A 20,166-nucleotide genomic window follows, 5' to 3' on the forward strand; every position below is an offset into this window, starting at 1 on the left:
GAGCTCTCTCACCTGGGCTTACAACCTGGTGGGCAGGAGAAGTGGGGTTCATTTAGGGGACCGTGAGGGTCTCGTCGTGGAATTATCTCCACAGTTAAGGCTTCAAGTTCTGCCCCATTTCCTAAAGCATTAGGGCTAACATTTCACAGGCTAGTGCGAGAAACAAGAACTTGGCCCTTGGACTTGGGAACAGAGCGGGGAAGAGAGCATGGAATCTGGGGTCCAGGTACTACCCAGGAGCTGGGGCTCTGACTTCAGCTTTCTATGACTTTGCTTCAGGGGACACATCTGAGGGCAGAAGTCACTCCCACTCTCCCACAGGAGGGCACAGACAGGCTAGAGAAGGTCTGTCCCAGGACAGGGGCTGATGAAGGCTTGAGGCTGAGTTGCCTCTGTTTGGGCTCTCAAAAGGACCTGCAGCCTTCCTGCCGCTTCACCTCCAAGCCCGTTCCATCCTTCCTCCTCTGGAACCCCCTCAACACCCAACCAATTTCCTTCTCAACCCCTCACCCTGGCTTTCAGGCTTTGGAAGTCTGTGTCCTGACCAAGAGGTGGGAACACTCCAGGAAGCTCCTCCCTCTGCGCCCCTCCCCCTCCCCGAATCCCGGAGCCCGAGGGCACCCTCCAGAAACCGATTTCTCCAGCCATGTCAATGGCCAATACAGTGCAAGGTTCAGGACCGAGAGAAAATACTTGGTGGCAAGTTTGGAGTTGTGCCCTTGTCCTTCCTTGATTGTGGTCCCTGCCTCCTCTGCCTCCTTCTGTAATGCCTCACAGTGGTTCATGCCCCTACCCCAACTCAGGACAAGTGGCCTCAGTCCCCTCCTGTCAGGGAGGAAAGGGGGAATTTCTGTTGCATCTGGAGACTAGGGCCAATCCCGCCCAGAAACCAAAAGAATGGGTTTGCAATGGAGATTTTCAGAGACACACCACAAGGTGTTTCACAGTGTGGCAGGGGACCTCCTTTCTCTGCCCCCATCATCTCCCGGAAAGCACTCCCTACAGCTTAAGTTCCAACCGAGGACCCGGGTAGCACACGGACCCCACAGAGAGAAGGACCAAGCTATCGCCAGTGAGCCAGCGAGGCACAGCTGGCCAGATTCCGAGAAGCACAGACCACTGAAGAAGTCTTGTTTTTGTTTTTGTTTTTGTTTTTTTAAACTGTGCTTTATTTAGGGCTAAGCTGGAGAAAGCGTCATCCAATAGTTACAGAAGGTTACAAGGAGTTTTAGGGAGTTGAGTGTGAAAAGAGCAGTTGTACTGAACTGCGGCTGTTTTTTTTTTTTTTTTTTTTTTTTTTTTTACAACATCTGGACATCCTAAAAGGAGGAGCCAAGAGAAAGAAAAAGAAAATTTTAAAAAATGATAATTAACCAACGAAATAGACAGAAAGAAAGGAAAGGCAGGAGGCCTAAGAGGAACCAGACAGTTGTTCGTCTAAAGCAAAAAAAAAAAAAAAAAAAAAAAAGGAGGGGGTTGGTAAGTCCGAGAGCCCCCTGGCCTCCAAATGACCTGGACATCAATGAGAGGAGGGTATCAAGGCAGAATGCCAAAGCAAGTCTTCCCAACGGTGCAAATAAATTATAATAAATATGTTATACTTTAAAATATATGTGTTCTTAAATAATTCAGTGTTTTTTTCTGATTCTGAGTTTTTTTAAGCAATGTCTTTTTAACTGCTCTAAAGTCATTTACCAAAGATAAATATCGTGCTTTCATTAAATAGTTTTCCTTGTTTTTTTTCTCTATCATTACAATTAAAAGTCCTACAAAATATGCAAATTTATTTACAGAAAAACAGAGCCGGCATCATTTAAACATCCCTGTTTTTCAAAATTCCTTGTAAACAGTTTCAGAAATTCTTCAAAGATTGTTTGTTTTTCTCTCTCTTGTTTAAGGTTTTTGTGTGTGTGTGTGTTGTTTAGTTGTTTTACGATGAATTTCCCAGGTCTCCCTTGCCCGGAAAGTCTCTGGAGCAAGCATGGAAGGCGAGTGAAGCGGCAGGTGTCGAGGGCTTGCGGAGAGCGGGCGAGCGCGCGCAGCTCCGGAGCGAAGCAGGCGAGGGCGGGCGGCGGACCTTCCAGCGACGGCGCGGCCCCCACCGGCGCGGTGAGCGGCCGGGAGACCGCAGGTCTGGGCGAGTCCGGCCAGGCCCTCGGGGTGCACGGCGTCCGACAGCACTCGCGGGGAGAAGGGATCGATGCTCAGTCTAAACTCTACAAAAGTACAGTCCTACAACATCTGGGATTTTAGCAGTAACGCTAACTTCTATAGTTTTTTTTTCCTATTTTTTTTTTTTTTTTTTTGCTTTCCTCTAATTTTTCTTCTATTATATAGGTATTTTAAACTTCTCCTTTTTTAAAATTCTGTACAACTATTATGATTTTAAGAGGGGGAAGAGTTAGAAGCATTTACAGACTTTTCACAACAATTCTCTTGCCTTGTAAGTCCCTTTTTTCCCCTCCTTGTTTTCTCACACTTCACGGTTAATGAGTTTTAATATTTTTGTTGCTTTCCCCAAATATCCACCAATTTGTTCATCTTAACAGCTCCATCCAGACATATAATACAGAAAACCATAGGAAAGTGTCATAGACTTGAATGAGGGTAATCAAAGCGCCTCTCAAAGTATCAAAGAACTATTATCTTGCTGTTTTAAAAGCATTGAAGCATTATTTTTCCTTTTTTTTTTTGTTTTTGCTTTTTTTTGTTTTTTTTTTTTAATTTTTTTTATTACATTTTTTCATAGAATCGCTCTAAGCTGTTTCAAGAACAGCCACGAGGCAGGAAGGAGGTTCTCCTCCATCCCCCTCTATTTGACATAGAGCTACACAGCTGCAATAAAAAGTTTGGTCCTTTGGTCCCTAAATAGCTAAAGGAATGACAGATAGAGATGCTCAGCAGCGGCCTCCCAGCCGCCCCCTGGGGACCAAGCCCCGCCACACCGCTTGCCCCAGCCTGCCTCAGGCGCCCACGGGCTGGAAAAGCCCCAGGGATCGGTAAGCAGCGTCTCTTCCCACTTCCCAGCCCTTCGGCCTCCCCATCTGGTCTCAAGTTATTTTGTTTTAAAGTTGCCTTTTTTGTGTTTTTTTTTTTTTTCTCTTTTTTCTTCATCTTCTTGGGTCATATATATTTTCCCCCAAACACGTGCCCTCTGAACTCCACAGACGCTATACTTTCCTTGAAGAAATGTTACAGTCACAGAAAGTGTCTGGAGTCTTCAGCTTGATTGATATTGGCTGATATGTCAAAGGTGTCATCCAACAGTTCTCATTTATAAATATATATAGAGAGAGGTTTGTTTTTTAATGTAGCCCGTTCAGCATCCTGCCCTAAAATGAAGAAAATCAGGGCTGATTAAGCCAAGAGAGGAAACACAAAATGCATCCAAACACCAAAAGGACCCTGCCTTGGGGAGCTCTGGGGGATGGTGGGAGGGAGGGGAGAGACCAGTATGAGAATTAGTCATGATCATGATACATAAAAAAGAAATTGACTCTTCTGTTCAGAGTAAGAAACCACTGGAGGTCTAGTGGTGATGACTGTAGCTGAGGTTTGGTTGTTGGGAGAGGGGTCTCGATTTGGGTTCCTTTCGAGTTCTGGAATGGGGGGGTAGCTGGATCTAAGGGAAGAATTTGGGACTGTGGGATATGAATTCACAATTAAACCGATGTCTGAGGGATCTAGCCCAGATACAATATGTATACAGAAGCCTAGCAAACAAGACAGCAAAAATCTAGCAACCTAGCCCCCTCCTCCCCAGCTTGAGGAAAAGAAGCAAGACATCCGTGACATGAATTTTGCTGAACCCTTGCCCAGTTTCCAGCCAACCGCTTCTTTCCCAAGGTCAGTAACTATTTGCGAGGCTATGTATATATATGTATATCTGGATATATGTGTAGAATATATTCACCTGCACATATGTGGATATACATGGATATGTGTGTATGTATATGCATAGATACACACATACACACACACACACACATAATATTTTTCTCATACATGCCAGGGAATTTAGAGGAAATTCGGAACTTCAAGGGAGCGGATGGGAGAACCTAAAAAAAGTTAGAACGGATTTCATCATCAAGCTCAGATAAATTAACTCAGTTCTTGATTTTGTTTTCAATGGTGACTTTTCATTTGTTTTGTTTTGCTTTTAAGGAAAAAAAATCATGATCTGACTAGAATCAGAAGGAGAATGCTTAATCATCGTGAATTAACAAATGAGACTCATCTCCATTATAGCAAGCAGCTTCCACTTATACATGGGGGTGACTGGTTACATTGAGAAAGTTAGAACTGCAAAGCCCCCAGTTGAGGGGACAACGTCATGCGTATATCAATCCATGCTGGCAGGTTTTTCACACTGTTGATTCAACAAACAGCAAACCGTACACAGCAGTCTAAACAATTACAACACCAAAGAAAATAATAATAAAATTAAAAAACACTTGTCAAGGACCCTTTTTCAGTTGTAAACAAAAAGGTGCATTTTGCTTTTGTCAGTACTGTTTTTTCCAAACCAACCAAAAAGTCCCCCCCCCACCCCCAGTCCCCCGCCTCCCCGCCCCACATTTAATTTAGCAGAGGTGGCTACAATACAAACCTTACAATAGTTACCAGGCTCTCTCTCAGAGGCCTCTGGCTTTGTACTCTAGGTTTTTTTTTTTTTTGGTTTAGAATTTTTTTTTTTTTTAATCATTCTGTTACAGTAGAGATTTTGGTTTTCGTTTTCGTTTTCATTTTTCCTTTTGAAGTGAGATTTAAAAATAGCCTAACTGGAAAAAGACCAGACCTAGGAAAAGTGTCAATTGAAAAAGGCCCCCAAATTTCTAGAAAAAAATAAAATCACAATATTTTCAAGTGCAAGGAAATCAACCACGCATAGATTTTTTTTTAAGATGTTTTCCTTATTTTTAAGAAAAAAAATAATGGTTTGCACAGTTAAGTGATCCCATGTTCGATCATTCAGGAATTCATCTTTATTTTTACTATTTTTTTTTTTTTGTTCTTTTGTTTTGTTTTTTTCTCTATGTGACATCTAGAGAAGCATCAAAAACGCTGAACAAGAAAAACCAAACAACAGAAAGTAAAACCACTGCAAGCACCAAGAACAAAACAAAAATGAGCACAGCAAAAAAGATTGTGGCAGCACAAAAGTCAAGAGAATGCACGTGTGATCATGACGGGCCAATCATCAACTGATACAACATCCAAGAAAAACGCTCCAATCACAGCACCTCCACGAAACTTGACGGCAATTGTCATGCAACCGATTCTTAGCCTTGTTACATGACGCCATCATGTCACACTGTGAACTTTGAGTTGATTTGAACTTACGGATGGGGGACTGTTTTCTCCACTCTCATGTGATTACGTGAACTTTATTCCTAGCTCAGCGCGAGACTGTGGTGGATTTGACTGGCCCTGGTTGGGTTGTTGGAATTTGATTGAATGACAAAAGAAGAAAAGATTTTTATATATATTTATATATGTAGAGAGAGAGAGAGAGAGAAAGAAAGAGAGGACAAGAGAGTGTGGGCAAAGGGGAGGGAAGAGGCAGGGGCAGGTCGGGTGGGGTCGGGGACTGTGGGAGGGCAGGGACGGTTGGGAGGAGGGTGAAGAAGGGCAAGGAAAGGTTAAAACAAAATCAAAAGGAAAAATATTTATACAGCACCAGACCACAGCATCAATCTAAAAGCTCTGATGAAAGAACAGCAGTCAAATCATAAGAGAACCGAAAAGAACTCAAAGGATGGAGGAAGCCGGCAGACAAACGACATGGGCACATCAACACACACACACGCACACACATACGCACACACGGTTGTATATGCAGACACATGGTACACTGTGAACAGTAGCAGAACCTCACACAGGGCCACTAAGGGCATCCATCATGCGTCAGGGACAGGAGGAGGGGCGTGGGCAGTTTGGCGAGAGGGCTAGGAGAAACTAAAACAGCCCCTCAAACCACCGTGGCCAGCAAGCAGATCAGGCAGCACGCTCTCTGCTTTGTATCACCTTCGATTATACAAGGCGGGGGGGAGGGGGGGCACGCTCTCCACACCCCCCACCCAGCCTCCTGTGGCCTCAGCCTGTGGACCAGCAGGGGGAGCCTGTCAGGGTCACCCTGAAGGCAGGGCAGATCCAAGGCTGGCTACAGCGACTTGCATCCGGGGAGCCCAGCCACTCAGTCCTCCCGCCCCAGTGGTCCCACCTTGCTCCCCAACCCCAACCCCAGAGAAGGGCCTCGCTGCTGCAAGAGCACCCACTGTGTGAGGTTACGGGCCTCTCCTCTTCTCCTATGCTCAACCCTCATGTCTTAGAACCTTCAGAAAATGAACACACTCAGTTTGGAGATGGAGAGTAAATCATATCCGTGTTACTGGAATTCTATGGATACCCCTCGGCATTGCTGATTTCCTTTCACGGTCAGCTCATACCCTTCCCTTTGCTCCCAAGGTGGCCGGCCAACGTGGCCAAAGTGATGCTGCTTCCAGGCACATAAAGCCTTTAGAAGGCTCCGCGGTGCTGACCATGGAAGGGCTGGATGGAAGCCTATTGAGCACCCTGCAGGGTGGGTAGTGTGAGAAAGGACAGTCCATCAGGGAGGGGAGTGCTACGGCCCTGGTCTCCAGGCTCTGCGGCTGTCTCTTCTGGTCTGCAGCCCTCCCCTCTATCTCCTCCTCCTCCATTCCCTACACTCCTGCCTGTACATCTTTCTAGACTACCCCATGTCACAGGCCTTCACCTGCCGTCTTTACTGGGGGAGCCCTAGGTGACTGGGGCTGTGTCCCCTTCTCATCACATTTTTCCACCTTGAATTATCTTCTGCCCTCCTCACCACTTCATGGCCCTCTGCCCCAACCTGGGAATTTGGGGGTTCCCAGCCCTACCCCCTGCTCATGGTTCCTGCGGAGCTTGCTCCCCAGCCCCCAATCCCTGAAGCCCCTGTGCCCGGCTCATCTGTCCACCATGCTGCTACACAGCGCAGACTTGCTCTTTCAGCTCTGTGTCTTTCTTCAGGGATTGTGGAAGGGGTGTCTGGGATCTGAAATGTCACTGTGGATAAGCTACCAAGTCGCTGAGGGGTGACTATTTTAAGGACATACCCAGCCTCCAGCTTTGCCTTCACAGAAGAGCTTTTCCTCCACGGACCCCTGCCCACCTGCCCATGCGGGCAGGGCTCTTGCTCTTCCAGCAGCAGGTCTCCTGCACTCAGACCAGGGCCTGCTGCTTGCCCAAGAGGTCCTGACACACCGCCCTCCCCTGCATTCCCAGCCCTTCCCAAATGCAAACCCTTAGACCAACCCAGGAGATCCAATAGGCTGGTCCCTTTGGGTGGGGGAAGAGACCTAAGAACTGAGGAGGACAGGGCCACCAGGTGTCAGCTATGGCAACTGCAACTAAGCAGCCCACGGAGGACCCCACTCCTTTCCCCACCCCCCACTACTGAGCATGTCGTGGGTGCCCATTCCTCCCCACTGGACTAGCTTCTGTGCCCTCCCTCAGTCGGCTTATAGCAGCCCTTTGGTGCCTGCGCTGTCCTGGGTGCTGAAGATCCAAGCTGATCATCACACCCACCTCCTCAAAGCGCCACATGGGGAACTTCTCATACACACTCTTGCCCCTCACACACACACAGGCTTGGCCCAACACACAAACACACTGTCACACTCATTCAACTCCTTGGGAGCCTCCCCAAGGCTCTGTACGTGCACAGCTGACTAGCTGACTATTCTCTTTATTAGGGGACAGCTGGACCCCAGCCTGCAGGGGTGACCCCTTGTTGGCCACTCTCTCAAAGATCCTCACAAAGCACAGTCCCAAGAGGTGGCAGCAGGGTCACTGACCAGCAAGGGGGGCTTGAATCAGGCCTGGGAAGCTCCAACTCACGACCTGGGAGAGGAAATTATTGTCAGCTGAGCCAATTCAGATGCCAGGTTCTAAACACAGCTGGGCTCCAGCCAGAGACGGCCCAGATCCAAAGTCACCGCCCAGCCCCATGCAGGTCAGGCCCAAAGCACCCGCACCTACACAGCTCAGAGCAGACACCGTGCAAAGCACAGCTCAGAGCAGACACCGTGCAAAACGCACTCAGAGCCACAAACCCAGGACCCAGAAGAGAGAGGACTCCCACTGAAGTCAGACACACTGCTCAGTGTCCTCCAACCACAGAACCACAGTGCTGGGAGTCTGTGACCCTGCTCTCAGCTTGGGGCCCAGTGCGTGCTACTGATCTCTGTGGCAGGACAAGGGACTTGGGTATTCTGCTCACTGGCTATGGCCCTGGCCACAGTGTTGCCCAGTCTTTCCACCTTTGCTTCCTCCCTCTTTGTTTCCTGGTGAAGATTTATTGGAGAAACCCCCACCTTAGTACAAGGTAATGAGCCCAAGCAGCCAGAGGAGCAGGGGTGTCAGGGGAACAAGGAGTGGGCGGGGCATCACAATGTCAGAAGACATCAGGATTTGGGGAGCCAACCTGACACTACCCAGGCCGCACATTATGGAACCAACACCCAACTGCGCTCCCCACGGCTGCTCTGCTGGGGCCCCCTCCTCCCCTAGACCTGCCACACTTTTGTCCTGACCTGGCTCTGGCCGCCATGGTGACTTCGCCTTCACCACTGCAGGTGGTCAGCCAGGCCCTGAGATCCCTCCACCCCACAACCCCTTAGCTCCCGGCTATGGTTTGTCCCTCCACTGGCCCTGCTCAGGTTAGCCCTGCTCTTCTGAGCCTCTAGGACTCATCCTTTACCAGGCTGTAAAACGGTGGGGGTTTTTAGCTGCTTTGGCACGCTGTTTCCTCCACTTCTCGCTGCAGTCCCCGAGTCTGCGCCTTGTCTCAGCACCTCCTTCTGCTTCGGCCTCTAACAGTCTTAAGTTGGAAAGCCTGAAATCACCTTTTGTTAAAATGCTGTCTAAATGGATTAAAGGTCAACTTTATTTGTAGGAGTTCTGTTATGTCATAATTTTCTAGAAGACTGCTTAAGAAGAGAGGAGCCCAGAGAAGTGAGATGTCATGACATTCCCCCTCAGATACTCAAGACAAGACTCTGGAGTGGGAGAGTTGGGGTGAGGATAACGGGGTGGGGGGTTGGGGACCATTCTTCTTACGTAAAGGCACTTAGGAGCACTGTATCTGGAATGAAGCTCCAGCTTCAAATCATGGCTCTACCACTCAGTAGCTGATAGGCAAGTAATGTAATCTTTTGTGCTCCATCTTTAAAATGGGAATAAAGACAGAGCAGTCACAGCGATACAGCTGCACTATGGACTTGTAACCCGTAAGAACTATGCCTCGTGTGCTCTTAAGCACACATGAAGTCTGGGTTCCCGGCTGTCTTGTCTTGGTTTTCCCTTGGGGAAGAACCCCTCTGTATTCTAAACCACGCCTCTCAAGCCCTCACTCCAACTACCAGTGTCGGCTACTTCTACCCCGTGGGCCACTTCTTACCTTCTGTCCCACACAGCAAATCTGCCTTACTTAGCCCTTCCCCTGGGAATTTCTCTGATCTACAGGTCTGATCTATCCTTGCTTGGGTTTTACTTGCATGTAGGTCTAGGAGGCTAAGACAAGATGCTTTCACGAGAGACACAAAACACACCCACAGGGGCCCCTCAGTATCTCAGGGCATGGCCCTGAAGCACACCCCGTACTAAAAAATCCTCTGATGACTCTAACACCTTGGTTTTATTTATGTAGAAATGGAAGTCCAAGAGATTGTGCCTTCGTGGCAGAGCTAAGTTTATCTATGATAAAAGGCTCTCTGTCCGGAAAGGGCTGCTCTTACTGACTGACCCCTAACTCCTACGGAAGTGCACCCCCTTGCAGACTGCGTCCTGTGGTCTGTGTTTGCTGAGCCCAGAAGCTCATGCAGGCAGGATGGTGACCCCCTCATCTCTGCAGGCCAGCACCAAGCCCAGTGCCAGTCTGGGAAGGTGCCACACTCTCAGTGAATGCAGGTGTATGCATCTTCACAGGAGCCAGAGATGGGCAGGGCGGAGAGCTCAGGGGTCAGGAGAGGTGGCTTTTGCTTTATCAGTCTTGCAGAGAGCAGAGGCTCAGCACCCTCTCTGAGAGAAGTGAGAGCTGCTGCTCCTGGGTGGCTGGAGGGTGTCCTGCTGATAGGGGTGGGGTTTGAGAGGAGACTAGGAAACTGAAGATCTCCCTCCCAAACTCCAGACTCTGAACCTCCACGTGAGTGGCTAGCTCTCATGTGCAGGGCCCATTCTTTTTCCCCAACCCTTCCTCATCTCGAGTCACGGTAACTCTGTTCTTCCAGTTTCTGGGGCCAAAAGCTGGGGGTCATCCTTGACTCCTTCTGTCACACCCTCCTCCAATTCATTATAAAAGGCTTCCTGGCTCTGCCTTCCAAAAACACCGAGAACACAACTCCCTCGTACCACCCTGGCTGCTGCTGTCCCGGACTGAGTGGTCCATGCACTAGACTTCTGCTGGGGCTCCTATCAACACAGCAACCAGGGATCGCTCTGACTTGCAATAGGTTCGCCACTCTTCTACTCAGAGCTCTGCAGCAGCTCCCCAGCGCCCACTCCCTTAGCCTATACAATGGCTGCCAGTGGTGGTCCTCCTCACCTCGGGATCCCCTCTCCCGCCATGCCCCCATGCTTGCTCCCCTCCAACCCCCTTGTTCTGCTGTTCTCCACCACACCGCCCCACCCTCTCTTTGGAGCCTTTGCACTGGCTGTCCCTTCAGATGAAAGACTCGCTCCTCCAGATGCTGGCATGGCTCCCTGTCTCACCTGCTCCAAGTCTTTCCTTGAATGTTACCTACTCAACAAGGCCCACCGTAACTACCTGATTTAACTGTAACTAACATTTCTGACACACTGTATAATTTACTCTTTGGTCATATGTGTTTGTTTATTGTCTGTCCCTCCTTCTAAGGATGAGGGTTCTTGTTAGTCTTATTCGGTGCTGAGTCCCAAGTACCTAACAGTACCTGGTGCACAGTACTGCTGATGGAAGCAGAGGGATAGAGGACTGGGAGACCTGCCTCTGGCCTGTGGGTGAGCTGGGCCTATAGGAGTGCCCAGCAGTGTGGGATATCAGGCTGAAGGAGGGCTGGGCACATCTCCCCACCACCACCCCCTTTCCCAGGAAGCTGCTTCACCCAGGGGAACAAGTGGCCTGGAAGAGAAGTAGCCCAGTGTGTCTCCAGCCACAGGGCAAGACCCAGACTGAGCAGGAAGGGGTGACAACTGCCCACTCATCAGAGCCTGCAGTAAAGCAGACAGGGTAAGTGGCCCCAGAGCTAGGCCATCACCCTCCTCAGCTTCTGCCCCAGACTGGCTGAGCTACAAAGAACTGGAGGGGCGAGGAGGTCAAGTGTCTAAAGGCCACCAGCCTTCAAGGCAGGAGACATAGAAGGAGAGAGCCAGAGAGTCTAGGAGAAGGCCCCAGGAGACGTGGACAGCTCCCCCTCCCAAACTCTCCCAGTACTAAGCTTGCCACAGGCTCGTCACAGGCTCACCCCAGGGTCTTCTGGCAAACAGGACTGCCAGTGCAGACCTCCTTGATGCACGGCCCAGGCCTCGCCCCACCTTCTCAGAACGGTTCCCTCACACCTGCTTCTCCTGGCTCTGCAACAGGGGGATGGCCACGCCCATTTCTGCCGGATGTCCACAGCTCTAGGCCTGCCCCCAGGCATCGGGTGAGGAGCAGGTCGAGCTGGGCGCAGCGGGTCCAAGGCAAGCGAGGGTCCAGTTCAGGAAGGCCAGAGGAGGCGGCGGGTCCGATCGGTGCCCCTTCTCCAACCCCCCGTCCCCGCGCCCCGGCCGCCCCCGGTTACCTGTGCGAGTCCTGGTCTCCCCCGGGGGACGCTCCCGCCGGCGCTCAGTATGGGCGATTGGCGTCTTTGGGCCGCTTCAGCTGCACCTTGAGCCTCTTCATGCCGATCTGGAAGCCGTTCATGGCCTGGATGGCGGTCTGCGCGCTGGCCGGGTTGTCGAAGCTCACGAAGCCTGGCGAGACACGAGGGACGAGGGCCTGGGTTTCCACGGGGCCGCCCCGGCGGGGTGGGGTGGGTGGGGAGAAGGGCGGGGCCCGGGGGCGGGGCGGGGCGGAGCTGGCGGCGGCCCCTCCCTGCGCTCCCGCCGCACCTCGGGCAGGAGGGGGGCCTCGAGGCTCCTCCCCCCACCCGGGGCCCCGCCCCGGCCCGGCCTCACGCCCCCCACAGCCCGCGAGCGCGCGGCCCCTCCCGGGGGTGGGCGTGTCCGGGGCTCCAGGCCTCGCCGACCCGCGCCTCCAGGCCGGGCCTCCCCAGCTCCACCGCGGCTTTGGGCGGCGCCACTCTCCTGGGCGCCCTCGCCCCCCACCCCGGGCCGGCCCCGGCACCTCAGCCCTCTACTTCGGTGGGAGGGCGGACACACCTGCGGGTGGAGGAGTTTATTGGACACTGTCCTCCCTGACAGGAGGGGGCCTGGCAGCGGGAGGGCACAGGGTGCCGGCCTGGGGAGAGAGAGGAGTGCGAGGGGGAGGGAGGGGGGCACCCCGGAGAAAACCTCTCCACCGCCTTTTCCAGCCGCCCCCCCTCGCGAGGGCCGCCTGACCGTGGGGGAGGGCAGAGGCTGACAGTCCTCGCGGCCCTCCGCCCCCCTCCCGGTCCTTGGCGAGGCTGCCCCGAGCCAGGCTCCTGGCGGACACTTGCCTAAATCCAGTCGGACTGGCAGGAACCCACCACTTCAAGTCCAAGGGCGGTCGGCACCTCCCTTTTATTTAAAATTCCAAGCCCTGGGAGCAGGTGCTCTTGCCCTGGATTCTAAGAGAGCACCAATTGACGCATCCCCTATGAACCCCTCATGGTATCTATAATAACAGTAGTAGGGCAAATTAACGCTATTAGTAAAAGTTAGTTGAGAGCCTTCTCTGAGGCCTAGGCAATGCAGAAGTGCTCGGTCACTCTTCCCAACATTCCAGAAAGAGATACAGAACCATCTATGGCTTCTGAAACAAGTAGTTCCCAGCTGGGGATGGATACGAATCTGAAAGTTAGTTTAAAAGTCACCCTTTGGGAACTTTGAATGCATCTCCTTATAGAGACTATATTTCACATCAGCATCTCCTAAACTGGCTCTAACCCGTGCTCCTGAGAAAGGGCCTTCTGTGGTCAGGCTTACCACTGTGCCCCTCCAGGGCAGTTTAAGACACATGAATTAAAAAAAAAGCCCACCTCCCATCCCAAGTTCTCCAGTAAATAAACACTCATAGCTTGGTTTGCCTGGTGTTTCCTGGAATTTATTTGACTTGAGAGGCCCTTTGTCCTGTAAAATGGACTTAGATCCTGCGAATTATGTGAAACTAAGTTTGGCGAGGTTCCCAGGCCATCCTGCAAACGTGTCTCATTTAGGGTGCTTGTCCCCAGATGGCCTCTGGATATATAACTAATAGGTGTACAGACCCCCACAGCAGTAGTAGCTGTTTTCTTGGCTAGTTGTCCATGGTACACTGGGCCTGTCCCAGACCTCTCCCTCACCCTCCCCACATGGTGACTGTCTTTTTACCTCTGACCTATGCCCTGCCTCCTCTGGTCTCTTTCCTCTTTCTCTTGACTCCTTCCTGCTTTTGCTCACATTTGTCACGCTCACTCTTGCAGCCATGAGCCATCAAAGATGGTGTGTGTGTGTTGTGTATGTGTGTGTGTGTGTACACAGTAAGTGTACTCCAGAATGGGTGCGTATGAATTCAGATGGAATCAGTGAGTCAGGCCCAGAGAAACATGAAAGATCTCTGTACAAGTCCATGTGCCAAAACAGGAGAGACTTTGGATGGCCCTTAGCCAGAGAGCTGCGGGAGACATCCTTCCACCTCCTCCTCTCATCCCTTTGGCCAGTCCACCACCCCACTGACCTCTCTGCCTGATGACCACAGTCAGGTCTTCACAGAGCAGAGCAGTTTTCACGTGTGGGACCTGCAGGTCTGTTACACAGCTCTCCCCCAGAATCAGGGGCGCGGTTGAACCAAAGCCTCTCTCTGCTGGGAGAGAGAGCCTCACTGGGTGACACCCCTCTCTCCTCCGCTGGCCCGCCGCAGGCACAGCCCTATCAGCTCAGACTCTATCTCCCCACCTGCCCCCGGCCCTCTGTGGCTCTTCTTGCAGGAAACAAATGTGAGCAAAGCAGGGAGGAGTTGGGAGGAAGATAAAGGGGGCTGGGGATACTAGCTAGGGCAGAGGAGTAAAGGGAAGGACTGCTGCCCAGTGAGGAGAGTGGGGGACCAGAGGTCCTAGAAGGAAGAAGCCCAGCCTTCATAGGAGAGTTTAAAATCTCTGAGAGCTCAGGGGTTGGTAAGTGCTCCAGGCTCAAGGGAACGTTTCTCTCTCAGCTAGTTTTGCTAACTGGTGAGGAGTCAGGGCCGCTGAACAGGGCTCTAGACGCTGTCTCCCATTTTAATGGTTCCCAGGGCTGGGTTCCTTCCCCCAGGGCCTACTCCCCCATCCCTCCCAGCGCTGAGAAGGCTCCAGCCTCCCAGGCTGTGGGAAGCCATGTGGGGAGGAGGCCCTCCTGGTGTGCCCCCAGCCCTTCTCCGACACAGCAACCATTTGTGCTGCATATCAGCTCACAAAGGTTGCAAGATTCTGTTTATGCTCATAAAGAGCAGGTGAGCACTTTGGGGGGCTCACTTTAACACAGGACCACATTTACTCAAAGACAACCCCTCCTTTGGGGTACAAAGGGGGCTCTGGCACCTCCTGAGGGTCTGCTCTGCCACCTCCTGTAACCCTCACACGGCCCCTGAGAAATGACCACCAACATCTTCATTTCCCAAATGAGGACACCGAGGCTCAGAGGTAGATGCCTGCCTGGGAAGGAGCGCAGAGCTCCTTCTCACACTGAAGGCCTCTGGGAGAGTTGCCAAAGCACAGCTGCCAAAGCAAACAAGAAAGAACCCAGGGGGCTTAAGGAGGAAGCACTGGGGCCGGCCGGTGTGGCAGGAGCCCATCTTTCTCTAAGGCCAGTGGACTTTTAGCCCTTGAAGTCTTTCAGGAACTGAAGAAAGAGCCAGAGTAGAGGTATACAGAGGATGATTTCCAGTGGGGGGATAAAACCTTGGTCCTGGAGAAGTTAAATAGGCAAATGGCAGGGCAGACCCCAAGGAAATGCCTTTGAAAAGGTGGGCTGCACAAAAAAAAAAAGATGGGACAGCACAAAGGCTTCAGAGCCCTGGGCAGAGCACAAGCCTGCCGGTCCAGGGGGCCCAGTGCTAGGGGGGCTGCTAGCAGCCTCTTCTGCCCTCTGCAACATCTGAGCCCTAACATACATAATGGTGATTTGCCAGCACAAACACCGGCCACACAGGGGAGGGGTGCAACTCTATCTTCTTCTTTGGCTTTATTTTCTCACACTCAAAGGGAAAGAAACTGCTAGGATAACATTTCCTGTGGCAGCTGCCAGAGGGGAAGGGACCCAGTTGCAAAGACCTTGACTGCTTTGGGGATCATGCTCTAAAACCTCACACCATTCACGGGTCTGCAAAGTGGGTCAGCTAACAGCAATCTCCTTGCCCTGCGCTTGCTGATGCTTCTACACACTTGAGCGGCCTCCCCTTCACCATTCCAAGCTGTGACCGGGGGTTCCCCAGGCAATCCAGGCCCCTACTCTGTCCTCACAGGCTCAGAAGCTGGGGTTCAACCTGGAGATCTAAGCTTCTGGCAAACTCAGCTCTGGTTCCATGTGTGGCTCTCTGGGGACTGGACTCACGAGTGGATCTAGCCCCATGGGAAGGGCTGACAGAGGCAAAAGAGGAAGCAGGGGAGGGGGCTGAGGGGGGAGTGGAGGGGAGAAGTGTGGGAATGAGGTGGGATTCCAGGAGGTCCAAAGCAAATCCAAACACAGGATGCCCAGTTGAATTCAAATTTCAAATAAATAATATTTTTTTACTATAAGCATCTCCCCAGTATTGTATGGAACATATCACATACAATATTTGGAACATACTTACATACACACAGAATGGATCCATTGTTTATCAGAAATTCCAGTTTAACTGGGCACCCTATATTTTATCTGACAACCAGATCCCGAGATCCTCCCGAGTCCCCTGTCCCATCTCACACCCTGCCCCCACGCGCATTTCCTAAAAGCTGTATTTTCATTCCGTTATTCTCAGGTCAAGGACCTGCCAGCATCTCCCACTGCCTCCATCCCAGAAGCATCCTCATCGGAATGGTCAGCCCTCCCCATCACAGACCCTCCCTCACGGCTGGCGCCCCCTGACCCCTTCTCCCCAAAGCCTCCTGCAGCGTCCTCAGCCACTGTCCTTCCCCTCTTCTCCTCCCGCTCCCGGCCCATTCTCTGGTCCCTCTGGGGCACTCCCTCCCCTTCTGCACGGCTGTGTACATCCACCTGCCTTTCTCTCTGCTCCATTACTTGGTGCCTTGCAGACTTCAGTGCTGCGCAGTAGGCATGATTGTCATCTAAGCTCAGACCTGAGGCTTCCTGAGGGCAGGACCAGTTTGCTCTTCCTGACTCCTCAGCAATGTGGCTCTGGTGGCCTGAGGGAGTGGTGGGGGAAGGAGGGTTCAGTGGATGGTAGGAGGGAATCAAAGAGGGGGGTAGACAGAGAAGGGTGGCGGGGGCAGGACAGAGAGGTGGACAGAGAGGACCAAGGGGCAGGCAGGACGGGAGGGGGGGTCTCAGCGGGGCAGACCCCTCCCCCCCAAGGATCATGCTCCACATCCATCCACCAGGGCCTCTAGGATGGCCAGAGGAGGGGATGCTGGGAGAATGGGCTCGGCTCGATGCCCCCACCACCCTGGCCCAAGGTGACTCCTTCCCCTTCTCCATGGGTGGAAACTGGGCCTTGTGGAGGGCGGGGGAACCTGTCTCTTGGACTGGGATGGGGGCGATGGAGAGCGGTTAGGGGGCAGGGGGGGGCAGGGAAAGCCAAGAAGCGGAGAGAAAAGCAGCAGAGAGAAAAGAGGTGGAGCTGGGGGCTGGGCCTTAGGGAGCACCTAGGGTTGGGGGGGCGGCGATGTGGAGGAGAAGGTTAAAAGCAGTCGGACACCGGACACCGGTAAATTGGTGCGAGCACCGCCCTGTCCTGGGTGAAGCTAGTTGGTTTGTTATCTTTACCCACCAAAGCATTTACTTTGGTTAGTCGCCCGATCCACAAACACTTTCGAGGAGATGACATTACCGAAAGGGAGGAACATCTGCATCAGCTCAGCGTCCCCAAACTCCTGGGGCAGATGGTAGATGAACAGGTTACAGCCCTCGGGCCCTGCGGTGGGGGGGGGGGGGGGGGGGGGGGGGGGGGGGGGGGGTCTCATCCAAGAGCCAAGGGCGGCCACGGAGGAGTGGGGACTGCTGAGCCCCAGTCTGAGCTCTGGTCCCCGCCCTGCCCCTGGGCAAGTCACTGAACCTCTCTGTGCCTCAGTCACCTTTGCTGTGAAAGCGTCTGTAACAGGGGGCCTGGCAACTCGCTCCAGGGGCGGAGCTGATGCGTGAAGGGGGTCAGCGTGCCAAGGCCCGACCAGCCAGGGAGAGGAGGCGCTGAGGAGAGGCTCGGGGGAGGGAGACCTGAGAGGGTCTGCCCGCCGCCCAGTCAGCCCAGCCCCTGCTCTGGAATCGCCCTGGGGCAGCCATGCCAGTGGTCCTGTGATATGGCTTCACCTCGCCTCCAGCTCCGACCTTGGGGCCACCTTCCTCCACAACCTGCAGCCATCTGGTGCCCCATGGTCCCACCTTCCCCTGCCCCAAACCTCACACTCAGCCCCCATCCCCAGTGCAGAAATCAAGACTTATCTTGTCTCCTCCAGCAGGCTAGGTGCACAGGGTGGGGCTTCACGGCATGGCCCGGTGTTCAGCTGGGGCTCCCGCATGGAGCTCCGCATTCCATGACATGGAGAACAACCCACCACTTCTGCACAAACTACTGGTCAGGGTCCTCTAAGCACTTGAGCTGTATGTTAAGTCACTTAATCTTCCTGCAGCCCTTGGAGGCAAGTGCTATTGTCACTCCCACTCCACAGATAGGAAACGGAGGCCCAGAGAGGTTAGGTCACCTGCCAAACATCACACAGCTGGGGGTGGAGCCAGATCTCATCGGGCTAGTCTGGGCTTTCCTCTCTCTGCCTATCATAGATCTCCACGCCCTGGAAACACTGAACACTGGCGAAGCCTTTGGGTTTCTGAAATTTCTAGACTGCTAAAGTTTTACATTTTTCTTTTTAAATAAACAACATGCCCAGTTTTCATTTGAAACAGAACTCTCTCTAAGACGATTCATCTATTTCATGCCATTTTAAACAGAGTATGCTGCATATTTTTAACCTTTTAAGACTGGTCCTTCCAATGATTGTTCCCAGCCAGCATGCAAAGGAGGCAGGCGCGTTTGTCAGAGGCGTCTCAGAGCCAAGGTTCTGACCAGAGGCTGGTAGGAACTGAGCGTGAGCTTGGAAAGTGAAGGTGGTAAGGCCCCGACGAGGACAGCGATGTGGTGTTCACAGCCAGAGCTGTGTGGGGCTTCCCTGGGACAGGTGAGGCTTCAGGTAACCCAGCTCGGAGCAAGTGTCTAGACCCTCACTCTCTCCTAGGTCCCTACAAAGACTCCTCTGACCACCAAAGCTACCTTCTGAGCATCTGACTTCCTGGGTCCTAGATCCCTGCCCTGCACCATCTGCACTCCCCTTGTGCCCTCAGCCTCTCCTCCCCGGCCATGGTCTCCAGGCAAACTACCAGCTGACGGCGCATTCAGAACCAGAACCGGCGCAAGTGCAAGCGTCCTGGGGTCCCTGCTGCTGAATCCCCCAAGTGTTGGTGACCCTCCCCTTACCCCATCTCCAGCCATGCCAGGTTCTCACTGGTTCACACTCTGTAGATGGATCCCTGGATGGTCCCCAGCTCAATGTGAGTCCCCTGAGGGTAGGAATCAGCTCAAAGGCCTGATCTAAGCCATACCTTTTCCAGGACTCCCCCCAGATAGTGCCTATTCGCTCTGTCTCTTCTGGTATTCCCTAAGTATACAATCTGTGGTCTGAGTCTCTTTCTTCTTTAGGTCTGGAAGCTTTTGCCTCCAGCCAAATTGGAAGATTTAGGGACAGGGACATTAGCCTTCTCCTGTCCTTCTGTACCTCCCCCAGCTCTGCCTTCTTTCTCCCTTCCATTCCTTTCTTCAGGTCTTCCCTCAATGCTCCCTACCCCATGCAGCCACCTGCTTTGAACTTGGGACTCTCACTTCAAGTTCTGTAAGCTTCTTTATATGGATGTTGTGTTTATTCAACTTAAAGATTCAAGAAGCTCTTGAGGGCAGTCCTATCAGTGTGGTATGCAGCAGAGCTTCATGGGAATGCCTCTCCCAGCTCCAGCCAACCACCCCCCACCCCATCCTGCCCTTCACGCCTCAAAAGGGAGCCTACACATCCCAGCCTTTGGAGAAATGGTGAAACAGAGCCCCAGAGACAGAAGGTGCTACCCTGACCACACTGTGGCCCTGGGGACAGCCAGAACTTGGGCATTCCTGAGGGTCACCTCGGCCCACCTGTGGAGTGGACAGCCTCCAGGAATTCAGGCATCTGTTGCTTTTCAGGCTCAACTCAAAGACAAAATGCCAGAAGGAGGGTCTCCCCAGCAACCAGTGTGTCCGGTATTTCAATGACTTCACACAGGGGGAGGTAACCGTGATAGAAAGGACCAACCACTGGCATGGCTGGAAGAACACAGCTTTCCTTCTCACCTATGCCTCAGGGAACGCTGTGGACATGGCTTTGGTCTGCCTCCAGCCCAGCCCAGCCTATCTCCCCACTCTGTCTCATCCCCAAGGTCAAGCTCATCTCCTAATTCACAGCACTCATGCCTTTGCTTCTGTTCTTCCTACCTCGAATGTTTGTGTCCCCAACTCTATGTGCTAAAGACTTCATTCATCCTCCAAGGCCCCCAAAACCTCCTCTGATGACCCTGTCCTGGCACCTTGAGCTCACCTTGTGCGAAGCCTGGTTCTATACCATCTAGGTCCACGATTCCCCCCACCCCCATGCCCTGCTCTCCCATGGTGCCTCGCCCAGTACATCAGTCAGGGAGAACGTGGACAACAGTAGGAGATCCCGCAGCTGAGAGCTGGCTTGGAGGGGACTGGTCTGGGGAGCAGGGAGCAGGGCACAGGGCAGCAGGGGGTGGGGGAACTGAAGGCACTCAGAG

General features: G+C 52.7%; 1 protein-coding gene across 50 annotated transcripts in view; it reads right to left on the reverse strand.

Annotated features, from left to right (window-relative positions):
- Positions 1-1,748: 1,748 nt before the first annotated feature.
- CELF4 (CUGBP Elav-like family member 4) overlaps positions 1,749-20,166 on the reverse strand; it is a 285,471-nt gene continuing 267,053 nt past the window's right edge. For 16 of the 50 annotated variants that reach the window (XM_059409538.1, XM_059409537.1, XM_059409535.1 and 13 more), the window contains exons 11-13: positions 17,168-17,251; positions 11,823-11,994; positions 1,749-3,332 (exon numbers count right to left, since the gene is read on the reverse strand). In XM_059409538.1, the coding sequence (XP_059265521.1) occupies positions 11,867-11,994; positions 17,168-17,251 (212 nt within the window). In that variant the 3' untranslated portion in view covers positions 1,749-3,332; positions 11,823-11,866. Of the gene's footprint in view, positions 3,333-5,343; positions 5,431-11,822; positions 11,995-12,402; positions 12,482-16,378; positions 16,524-17,107; positions 17,252-20,166 lie in introns of all 50 variants that reach the window. The other 34 variants (XM_059409550.1, XM_059409549.1, XM_059409548.1 and 31 more) reach the window with 5 other exon arrangements.

This window comes from Mustela nigripes, chromosome 8, assembly GCF_022355385.1.
Source record: "Mustela nigripes isolate SB6536 chromosome 8, MUSNIG.SB6536, whole genome shotgun sequence".
Lineage (NCBI taxonomy): Eukaryota > Metazoa > Chordata > Mammalia > Carnivora > Mustelidae > Mustela > Mustela nigripes.